At 41.5% G+C, this 11,848-nt stretch overlaps 2 protein-coding genes across 2 annotated transcripts; one reads left to right on the forward strand and one right to left on the reverse strand.

The window, feature by feature from the left end:
* The first annotated feature begins 14 nt into the window (after positions 1-14).
* On the forward strand, positions 15-6,369 carry LOC125023274 (sushi domain-containing protein 4-like). Its single transcript, XM_047610430.1, has 11 exons — positions 15-175; positions 787-928; positions 1,842-2,033; positions 2,185-2,376; positions 2,902-3,093; positions 3,271-3,465; positions 3,653-3,844; positions 4,144-4,338; positions 4,417-4,549; positions 4,667-5,061; positions 5,147-6,369. Exons 2-11 carry the CDS (start codon positions 811-813, stop codon positions 5,170-5,172), a joined length of 1,830 nt encoding a protein of 609 aa, XP_047466386.1. The 5' UTR covers positions 15-175; positions 787-810; the 3' UTR covers positions 5,173-6,369.
* Positions 6,370-6,413: 44 nt separating this feature from the next.
* LOC125023276 (sodium/bile acid cotransporter-like) lies at positions 6,414-11,272 on the reverse strand. The gene is made up of 6 exons (XM_047610433.1): positions 11,065-11,272; positions 8,684-9,109; positions 8,350-8,554; positions 7,821-7,999; positions 6,848-7,047; positions 6,414-6,725 (listed from the first exon to the last, which is right to left on the reverse strand). The coding sequence occupies exons 2-6, from the start codon at positions 9,061-9,063 to the stop codon at positions 6,670-6,672; spliced, it is 1,020 nt and encodes a 339-aa protein (XP_047466389.1). The 5' UTR covers positions 9,064-9,109; positions 11,065-11,272; the 3' UTR covers positions 6,414-6,669.
* Between the last annotated feature and the right edge of the window lie 576 nt (positions 11,273-11,848).

The following is an 11,848-nucleotide window of genomic DNA, read 5'->3' on the forward strand; positions in this document are numbered from 1 at the left end:
GGAAGTTCGGTTGAGCGGAGCGGGTCAAGCTTGGAGCCAGCTAGCGGTTAGCTGCGGCAGTACGGCTCGGGCCATTAAATCCTGTTTTCGTGCTTTCTGCGGTAGCGGTTAATGTCTCCGACGTGGCCGAAATATCGTTGACATATGTCTGTAGTGTGAGGAAGCGACGGCGGAGGTTTGTAGGCCTGTTTTCTTTTGTTTTGTTTTTTGTTTTTTTGTGTTAGCGTCAAGCAGCGAGCCATTTCAACGGCTACCTAGCGTTAGCAAGCTAACGAGGCTCAAATTGATCAAATGATATGATATTCTCTTCTGGATATTTATTTGTCATAGGCAGTAGCACATATATAAGCCACTTAACATTGTGTCATTGGTATTTAAATCGGGAACCTTTTGTTTGGGAGTCTGCTACGTTATCAATATTAGCTACTATAGCTATCAAGATAGCTCTGAAAATGGGTGTGTAGCCATTTAAGCGGAACCATTAAGGAGAAGAATCATGTGTTTAGGATGTGGTTTTCTAACGTGATTGCGTCAACGTACCAAAAATATCAACATAAGAGGTCGGTATTGTTTCCTCCTAGCGAAATGTTTATACCAGCGCCATCACTGTATTTTTGTCATAGTACCACCATCACATACTCACACCCATCCCGCTGGCAGCTGTCCAAGCTCTGCAGTGTACCTGCGCCACGCAGGTGTCAGCACAATGTGGATATTATGGAGGGGAGCCTTTTCAACATTCTGCATTTATACCGTGGTGATTCCTTTATTTACTGGCTGTTTCAGGTTGAGTTGACTCTGAAGGGGAAGATGTGCAATGGAATGATAGAGTCAATATCAAAAGTCTTTTGTGCCCACACCTCAGCCACCAAATGGTCCTTCCTGTTGCTGTTGGTACTGACTGTACTCTCCCCTGGGAAAGGGTCAGGTAAGAGATTTAACTTGTACATTAGCGATAAATTTGTTCTAAAGAAGCAGAATCAAAAGTGGGTTTGTTGGACAAGGATCAGCGAAAACTGGCCTGCCATATGATTGTGTATTATGTTTCTCCCACTTTGAACATTTTGCAATAGAATGTGATACAACACAAAACAGAATTCTAAGTGATGGCATTGGATGTACACTTCTTGTTTCAACTCAAAGCGTTAGAAGCACTTACATTTAATCTGAGGTTTATCTAGTACATCTGTACAAGTCATTAGAGCAGTGGTTCTCAGCTGGTCTGGGTTTGGGACGAACAAGTGGTGACGCTAGAGAGGGAACTATTCCTTTTTACACTCAGTCAGCTGCATATTAATTCAAACCAAAACTCTTCACTTCAGTAACGTCAGCCTTCTTTAACAGACTTAACAGTGATTTCATGTATAAACACAAAATGAAAATCTCCAACTACCGAGAAGTAGTTTCACAAAACTCCAAATATGTAGCTTTAGCTGATGCCCCACTCACTAAATATATAACAGTGTCCTATTAAAACTATTCAGTCACTTCTCCAAATCCCAGACTGCTTTGCAATTACTGAACTGTGTATTACACATCCCTACAGCAAAGCCTTTTTTAGTGTAGATGTTGACTATAAGATTTAAGATAAATTTATTTGAGTGGGGACAGTACATTTTGATGAACAACATCATGGGAGAATCCTGTTGTAAATATGCCGGATTATAGCAGAATTGCTCTTTTGCATCTGCAGTCTCTAATCAGGTTATCGTGTGTCTGTTTTAGAGATGACTTTGTTGTGTAACAGTCTCTGTTGAGCCTTAAAGTATTTGTTTCCTGAATTCTGTTGAAATACTGAGCAGTTTCACAGTATGTCTTCTTCTTTGGCCTTCTCTTCCCAGGATGTGTGAGGCCATACATGGTCCAGAACAGCTGGGTAAACCTCACAGAAACCAACAGGGGCTCGTTCCCTGTGGGCACAGTATTGCAGTACAGCTGTGACCCCGGCTACCTGCCAGATGGACCCAGCATCCTCACCTGCACCGCACTGGGGCGATGGTCATCTGAACCTCCTCATTGTATACGAAGTGGTGGTAAGATATATTGTTTTGATGATTTTTAAAGTACCAAAAAGTTGTTGTGTTAAAATCTTCTTTGCATACTTAAAAACTGGTTTACTTTCAATTAAATTTTTGAATTACTTGACACTTCAGTTGCGGTTTCATTTTATTTTTTACTCGTCAGCATGTCTACCCCTCTCTAAACCTGAGAACGGGGGCTACACGTGCCACCCATCACCCTGTCGACTGTTTTCCCATGGCACTGTGATTGAGTTCTTCTGTAATGAGGGCTTCGTTGTCAGCGGAGATTATAACTACTTGACCTGTCAGGATGGAGAGTGGGACGCACCCATGGAAGTCAGCTGTGTAAGCCAAGGTGAGTTCTCAAATTCATGATCACTCAAGAGGTTAACATCCTGTCAGCAAATGCCTGTTAATTTTGTGAAATTGTGAAATGAATCTAGGAGCTAAAGCTTTGTGTATATTCCCAGAACTGGTCTATACAGATCCCTTATCTTAGGATCAACAGTTACTTTCAGTGAAATCACTGCAGCACAGTTTAATAAAGGAATTATCAGTCGCTTGTTAAACCACTGTGAACATGGAAATACTGTAATTTAAGGCCAATCTCAGCTGTTAAGGTCAAGCTACACCATGATTTCAAGATGAATTCACATTAAATTTACAGTGTGTCCCATACATTTATACCCATAGGGATTTCTGTTACTGTTTGTTTTTTTCCTAATAGTCCAGACTTATGGGACACCCTGTATTTTTTTCTTTTATTTGTTAAACTCTGTTATTATTTTTTTACGTAACATTTGTGTTGTTCTTTTAAAGAAAGTGTTCTGTGACGGAAATCTTTTGAATAATATGAACTGTGTTTTTTTTCCCTCTTTAGGCTGTATAAGACCTTCTGTGGTCCAGCATGGCTCTACTAATCTGACAGACAGCAACAGGAGCTTGTTCCCGGTGGGCACAGTGCTACAATACAGCTGTGATCCTGGTTACGTGCCCGCAGGACCCAGCATCCTCACCTGCACCTCAGTGGGGGATTGGTCCTCTGAACCTCCTCGCTGTATCCGCAGTGACAGTAAAGACAAACTTCCTTATATTTTTGTAGTTTTGTCATTTTAATGGAATAACATCAATAATAACAATATCTATAGATTCTGATAGAGCAAACAGATGTATTGACAAAATACCTAATGAAACATAACTGCATACAGCACAGGCATTTACATGTGTATTTCTTTATTTCCCTGGACAGTTTGCCAGCCTCCGTACCAGCCTGAGAATGGAGGCTACACCTGCCACCCTTCCCCGTGCAGACGACTTTCTCACGGCACTGTGATTCAGTATTTCTGTGATGAAGGTTATATTCTGAAAGGCGACTATAATTTCCGGACCTGTCAGTATGGGAAATGGGACAGCCTAATGCCGATCAGCTGCCTAATGGAGCAAGGTAACGTTTAAGAGATTAGTCAACGTTTGTGGATAAATAATTACCATAGTCTGTGCAGACAATCTGTCACACAGGCTGGTAACGTTTCCCGTTATGCAGTTTTCTTTAGAGCACTTTAAATAAAATGCTGTTGAAATTGCGTTTGTTTTCTACAACTGTCTTTTTAATTGTTTCCCCCTTTTTTAAGGTTGTATAAGACCCTCCATGGTACAGCACGGCTCTACTAATCTGACAGGCACCAACAGGAGCTTGTTCCCCGTTGGCACAGTGCTGCAGTACAGCTGTGACCCTGGTTACGTGCTGGATGGAAGCAGCATCCTCACCTGCACCTCAGTGGGAGACTGGACATCGGAAACTCCTCGCTGTATCCGTAGCGACGGTAAAGACAAACTTTGTCACTTTCCTGTCTCAAACTGTCCCCTCTTTACACTTTGTACCAACATATACTGTAACATTAATTAATCGATAACAAAAGTGTGCAAATTATGTGCACAGATTATTGCATATTACCTGTTAAGGGTGTTGAGTTAATTTTTTTGTACAAATCTTGGGACAACAAGATAATAATAGTCACAACAGACACATGGTCAAGTGTTTCTCAGTCCTTCCTAGGGCAGGAGCTTTAGGTACGTCTTGTGGTTCCAACTGTTTTATTGTCGTTCTTGTTTCCATGGACAGTATGCCAGACTCCATATCAGCCACCGAACGGAGGTTACACCTGCCATCCCTCTCCATGCAGAAGACTTACTCACGGCACTGTGATTGAATATTTCTGTGAGGAGGGTTATATCCTGAAGGGAGACTATAAATACCTTACCTGTCAGTACGGAGAATGGGACAGTCAGCTGAAGCTGAGCTGTGTCATGGAGCAAGGTAACGATTAAGTGACAGATTTGAACTATTGGATCCATAATTGCCGTACATGTGCCAACTGTTTACCCTGTCTCACAGACCGAAATCCAGCTTTGCCGTTAGGGATGCCAGCCTTGTCCATAGTGGCATCCACAGCCAGCTCAGTGGCTCTGATTCTGCTCCTGGTGGTCCTGTTTGTACTTCTGCAGCCCAAACTCAAGTCCTTCCAACGGTGAGTCTGCCTTCAAAATCAGCTGTTTACTGCTAACATATTATAATTGTTATGAAAACTAGTCACAGAAGAAAGAAGCTGACACATTTGAACTTCCCCCTTTACCTCGACACCTAGACGTGACCAAGGGGTGTCCGGACAGCCTGTGTCGATCATGGTGGAGGGAGTCCAGGTGACCCTGCCCTCATACGAGGAAGCTGTGAGCAGTAACAGAGCCCCGGCCTCAGCCCTCAGCTCCGAGTCTCGAGTCCAGATAGTGCTGTCCGAGGGTCAGTGTGCCACAGCGCCAGAGGCTGGCCCCTCTCGGCCTTCTTCCCTCAAACAGCAGCAGTCAGAGATGGCTGTAGTCCACCCCGTACCAGCATCCTCATCCTCCTCATCACCCTCATCCTCCACCTGGGTTCTGGATCATGCAGGGGCTGCAGGGGGCACCTCATCCTCAATAAGAAGGCCGTCTGCAGGCAGCGACCAACACAGCCTGTCTCTAGACTCTGAGATGGACTACTCCGATGGTAAAAACATGCCATACCAAATATACACACTCCTTTCTACCTCCCTTGCTTTGTAATAACGTTGTTTCTTTCTTGTCATCAACAGATATGCCGCTGCTGAAGGAGGCCTGAATTATACAGGAGACTCTTACCCAAGACAACCAGCTTTGCTACTGACCCGTACTGGCGAGCAGGAATTTTTTCAACACAGCTGTCAACACAGAGAAGCCCTACTACAGAGGCTGAGTGAAGCTGTGGGACACTCAGAATAATTCATCTGATCATCCCAAAGAAAAACATGAAGGGGATTCACATGTACATACATACTTACATTTTTATAGGGTGTAAATCTATTAATCTGTCATCTCAAAGTCAAACGAATTCCTGAGGGACTGCGTCTTTGTTGACAAAAAAAAAATGTATGGGAAAGAGTTGCAAGCTCAGTTTGGGAACTAATAATGTCATCTGTGTCTTATTTACTTTTCTTTTATCACACATCCCACCATTCGAGGAACGCAAATATGCATGAAGGCCATGTTTATTAGATGGTTGTCCAAGTTATGTAAGCTCACGCCATTGTCCTCAATCATGACTCACATCATTCCACTTGTCACTGTATAGTATAATGCTGCTTGTCTACCCAAGACTGAATTGAGGGCCTGCATTCAACACATGTCATCCCTCCATCAGCCACGTATCCAAATACATTTCTTCCTCATACTCATACCCTTTCCCCCAATGGCCTTAGCTTTCCACTTCTATGCACAGGTATCTATAATATGTGAAACACGGAATCTTAAAAATGAATGTCAGTAAAAAACGCCTCCACTGCTTGGTGATATTGCGCGTGGCTTCGTCAGACACATCACTCGTACACAGGAAAATATTATCTTAATTTATTAAGGCTGCTTGGGAAATTCCTCTTTCGAAGTCTAAAAGGGAAATTTACTCGTGTATTTAATTTATTTGTGCCCGGAACGCTGTTGATCAGCCTTGGCTTTTTTTTTTCTTTTTTTGTTTTGATGCTTCCACAGTTCATGGAAAGAAAAAAAAAAAAAGGAGGTCTTTTTTTATGTTGCAGCATCAGTTTGAATTCTACTTCAGGCACGTTCTTCTGTGACACTGTAAAAGAGTATGTGTACAGTTTCGTGTGGTGTCAGTGTTCACTTTGTTCGACCGTCCATTGAGTTTTCATTTCGGACTGCGGAATGGATTTTTTTTTTTTATTTTTCGTGAAGACAGTATTTTAATATATGTAAAAAGATTTAAGTTAAGTTTTCTCTGTATATATCATGAGATCATTTTTGATTAAATATTATTTGAGGTGTTCATGTCGCTTGCGTGTGTGCTTAATTCAACACTCAATCCGTTGATAAATTCTGATTTACAGTTTGTTACATTTATTACAAATCGGCTCCACCCGTAAAAATAGGCATCATATATTTAATATATAAATAAAACCCATCGATTTAATACTTAGCATACTACTTAATGTGATTAAATAAAACTATGAAAATCCTGAAAGAGTTAACGTATTAGTAGTTATAGGGTGTATGCTTCTTCAGTCTTTCAGTCACGTGTCATTGGCATCACTGAACGGCTTCATCCTCTCAGCGTTGAGCCGTCGTCTTACGGTGCTGCCACGGTTGCTTTACCTCCGTCAACATTCATGTATATTTTTGTATCTGCGCAAGAGGAAAAAAAGGCCACGTTAGAGTTCAAAAGCTGCAACACGCTCCCGACTCCTACCCCAGAGCTCGGCCTCGCCGTACAACAACAACAATACGCAGGCAGCTGTGACATTTACCCTCAGCTGGTCGCTTGGCTCTTTGGTAACATCTGAAGCACATGGCCAAGAGGAGGGCCTCGGCACACTGGAACATGATGTACAACAGGGGGAAGAGAAACATGGGTCCGATGACATGCATGGGAAAGGCCACCTTGAGGATGGCGGTGCACAGCTGGATGTTTTGACACCCTGTCTCCATGGAGATGGTCCTGCTGCATCTAAGCAGAAGGGAGGCAATATTAGGTCTCTTAACGCTCAAGTGTACCAGTTTTATCGCAGATGACTCTTCACTTCTGTATGAGAATACTGGCAGAACGTACAAAATCATAATGCAGAAAAATGTATTGTTTTCTTGGGGTGTTGCATTCAAATGTAACTCTCTGAATGGTAAGAAACGGATTCTATTTGCACTTCCATCTTTTACAGAGCATCATATTTCCTAAACTCGTAATAATACAGATGTACAATATTTTTTTCTGAAATTTCATAAAGAAAAAAATCACAGCAAATGTAACGTGGATGCCTACATATACCATTTAAAATAAGATATGACTGTGTACAGCATTACCGCTGAGTATATTTTATTAATGTGCAAAAATCAAACTCACATTATACTTTTACATTATCCTAATTTAAATATTCACTCATCACAAAAATCCTCTAATTGTACAAAAGAATGCCCTTTGGTTGAACCGCTCAGGTATCACGCATTGTGCAGTTGCGGCATTGTTGCTTGATGTTACAACAAAAGGAACCCAGGAAGACGGGCGAAAACGCGGCCATAAAGTTAAATTTACTCCTGACAGCTGTGACGCACAACAGCCCTGAACATTTTAATTTTAGAGCAGCCATAGATTCAGTTTGGTCTGCACATTGTATAAAATGAGAGGCAAAATAAGCCTACATTCCTCCGGCTCTTTGTGAACACATAGTTTGAGATTAAGACACGATCGGAGCCAAAGAGCGGTGTGCTGAGTGTGTATTTGCTTACTGTGGACTGACTCTGCATACTACAGACATGACGTATCCCATCGTGAACCCAATCATTGGCATCAGCGCAGCCACCAACAGAATATCTGGTGTGAGGATCATCCATATGACATCTTTGACTATTTGGGCGGACAGGATGGAAACTATGATGGAGAAGATGATCAAGAGGCTGAGACCGACCTGTGGAGAGAGAGCGCTGTAGCCGTCAGTTTGTTTTCTCTAGCCAATATCGCGTGAATATCTGCATCAGAACTCTCGCCAACTTCAACAAACATCATCTGAGAGCAACCAGATCTGGAACTTAGTTGCCTGCGAAGAACCAACAACTTCCTGCTGTAATTAACCTTCCTGTTTATTTGGACCACGAGTTACACTCACACTATGTGGTGAATAAACAGTAAACAGGCCTCTTCCACGGAAGACGTTTTTTTACACAGGCATTAAATGTAGCTGCTTCATTATGTTGCTGTTTAAATAGAATAGAACTGTTCAGTTCTTTTTCCTGCTCTGACAAGGAAATGGATTCTTACATTTGTCACAGTTGACGAGTATTTTGGTGTGTAGTGATTAATGATAATCCCAACAGCACAAGGCAGCAGGGTCAGTGTGAGGGCAGTGATGATGCCCACATATGGTACGGCATTTTCCAGACCAGTGAAGCCTTGGCTGAAGATATAAAGCAGCAAAGGCATCAGACCCAGGGCAGCGATGCAGGAGCAACTGGTCATCACAATACTGGGACGGAATCCAAAAGAAAAAGAATTATTAAACTGACAAGTCCCAAATGGACACTTCTGTTTACTGACAGTCTAGTTGCCCTGACCTAGCAAAAGTAGCAAACTATGGGAAACAGGAATCAGTTACCTGAGGTTCATGTCGCCTTTCATGGCCAGAGAAAAAATATTTGATAGGCTTCCCCCTGGACAGCAGCCACAGATGAGCACGGTCACAGACTTTATGGGATCCATCTGCAGGAGTTTGGCCAGGCTGAAAGCTGTGAGGGGCATGATGCAGAACTGGGCCAGCAGAGCGATGGCCACTCCCTTTGGTTTGATTAAGTGGGCCTTAATTTTAGAAATCTCCATCTTGCAGCCAAGGGATATCATGGTGATCAAGAGGATGACGATGACCAAAATATTGATGGCTTGATTTATGGGTTTTGAGATCTTCATAAGGTCAATTGTTCCGTTGCCAGAAACATTTCCAGCCTTAGTCAACCTCTCGTATACATCCGTCACGTTCATCCTGGATCTTGTTCCACCACCTTCTTTACTGTGCTGTGACTTTCTCCTGTAACACAAAGCAAACTAAACACATTACCCTCTGAGATTTTAATATTTCAGAATGGTCTACATATTCTGAACTACACAGCATTTTGTAACCTGATAGCATTTTTGACCTATACAGAATGTGTACGTAACCTGCAGGCAAAGTTACAAAAATACACTTCTGTAATGGAAGATTTTAAAGGACCAGTCTGCAGGATTTAGTGGCACCTAGTGGTGAGGCGGCAAGTTGCAACCAACTAAATACTCCTCTCTTTACAATCATGTAGGAAAACCTACAGTAGTTGCCACTTCAATGAAGTAATCCTCACTGTAGCCAACATTTGGTTAGTTAGAAACCTTGCAATGTTCATATGTCAGACTCATTCTAATGTGAATGCGCCTAAGAGCACTCGTCTGCATTGTCCACTGAAGTGTTCCTCAAGCACCTGTTACCTGTATGTATGTATTTATTTAAAAGATTTAAAAGATTCAACTAGTTGAATTAGTAGTTAGTAGTAATTAGTAGTAGCATCATATTGACAACTTTTAAAAATTAATTGTAGCCTGTTGATTTTAGTGTGAATGCAACAACTGACAAAAACACAATGACTCGTAGTAAGAGGCCATTGTGTATGAATGAAAACATGAATACATTGCAGCCATAGATTTCCACTCAATTCCAGTGTTCGTGGGAGCAACCCGTAGACTGTAAAGAAAAGCGCACACCATGACAGATCCTCAAAAGTGAATCCAAAACATGTTGAGGTCCTGGTGGCTGGCTGCAGTGCACGTCATAGGCTCCACCCCCTCCATGGGACAAACTAATACACTACAAAATATTTTATCAAATATTTTTCGTCCAAAGATTGTTTCCCTTATTTTAAATATTAATGTTCTACGGTATCCTTTTTTTTAGGATTTGTATTGAGGGTATTTACGTCAAATTCATTTTTGACTTTGTGAGATTGTAAGTGTATTCATTAGCTAGCTAAAAGTCAGCAATAGGTAATCTATAAAGTATAGACGGGTCATCAATAACAGGGAGACTCTGACTCCCAACTCTGAATTTACAACTCCGTGTGTCTATGACTTTCTTTAACAATGGCAGGAAGTGGAGTTCTTTCAGACTATACAGCAACCTCACATCAAAGTAATTATATATATATATAGTTTGGAGACACCTTCTCATTGAATTTAAGTGAACCTTCAAAGCGAGGAATCTCAGCTAGAGCTGCCTCTGCACAGAAATGTTCCTAACCCGTAAAGTATTTGTGTCTGCTGACTGACACCCGCTGTTACTGTTGTAGAAAGTAAAGCAGCATGATGAAAAACCAGCCAACAGAAGAAACTTGCAGACATGTTGGCGCACTTAACATTCATGCCATGTCGTCACTAGAGGAAAAAACAAGCCATTACTCAAGCGGAGTAGAAGTCTTTCAACAAAGGAGCTGAATCCTGAAAATGGCAAAGCCACAACAAATATAATAAATGTATGGTTGTTTATAATATATTATTTATAATACATTTTTTCTTTCCTACCATTCTCATTAGGTTTTTTTCCCAGAAAGAATAACTATTCAAAAGTGTAAAAATGCCCAGGCAGCTTTTTCCTATAAAAAGCCTATGTCAAAAAGCCCATATATACTCAGTAAAAATGCTTTACTATTGATAGTAGGTGATATCTTACAACAATATCTAACAATCCAGTCACACAATTTTATCTCCTAATACAATCGGCGAATGTTCTGATGACATGAAAACAATAGAGTATCCTGATGCCCAAACTGATAAATACTCACAAAACAACCCACATTGGCAAACTAAAGGACATTCCAGCGTGAGAAATGTAGTTTACTTTAATACAACTCTACAGCTTCATTTCATATAAAAAGTGTCACTCTTACCCTTTTAACAGAGTTGTTGTCATAAAATGTGATAAAGGCAATTATTTTTTTTGTTTTTTTTGTTTTTTTTTACCTTCATTTCATTCCTCCGGCTGCAGCTTCAAAGCGGGCTCACCCACACACACTCGTTCCCATCTCGACTCTCACTCGTCTGTCTGACTGCTTTTCTCTGAGTTTGGCACCCCGTATCCTCCCCTCTCCGTCACATGGCCTCGCCACAACATGGTTGGCGTAAACGCTTTGTTCTGCTCCAAAAGTAAACAAAAATACCTTCTCTGGCACTCATCTGTTTTGGGTTTCATGTGTTTCGTGCACATCCTTTGAGGGAATCCAGCATTTGAGCAAATTTACTGGGAGTGACTTTCTATCCTCCGCGACCTGTTCCTGTAGATTCTCTTTTAAGTGTAACCGTGGGAAAGTTTGAAAATTAGTGGGCCTGACAGTGTGGAAGAAAATAATTGCTTCTCTAAGTTGGAAGAGCATTCCTATTCATTTGACCTCTCTTGGATGTGTAAACAGACCTTTAATTAATATTATGCAACCAACCAGTTATCTTGGCCAGAGTGGCAAGTCCTTTCAACAGGGGGCCCTTTTTAATTGTGAAACTGAGCTGCTTTTGTTAAAAGTGGACTCAATACATAGAATAAGACTAGCATGTTGTTGCCCCAGTCTCTGAAGTATGGTGAAGATTAGGTCAAAGTTAAGGGGCCACTTCTTAAAATTCCCATGCACCTCACGTGCTGCCGTTCAATGGAATGTCTAACAGGGCTCACAGGCTGATATAAATGTGGCTTAAACTTTCTACATCCCCCCCAAAAGCACATGATTCAAATAACAAACGTGAATTAAGGACTGTG

This window comes from Mugil cephalus, chromosome 17 (assembly GCF_022458985.1).
Source record: "Mugil cephalus isolate CIBA_MC_2020 chromosome 17, CIBA_Mcephalus_1.1, whole genome shotgun sequence".
NCBI lineage: Eukaryota > Metazoa > Chordata > Actinopteri > Mugiliformes > Mugilidae > Mugil > Mugil cephalus.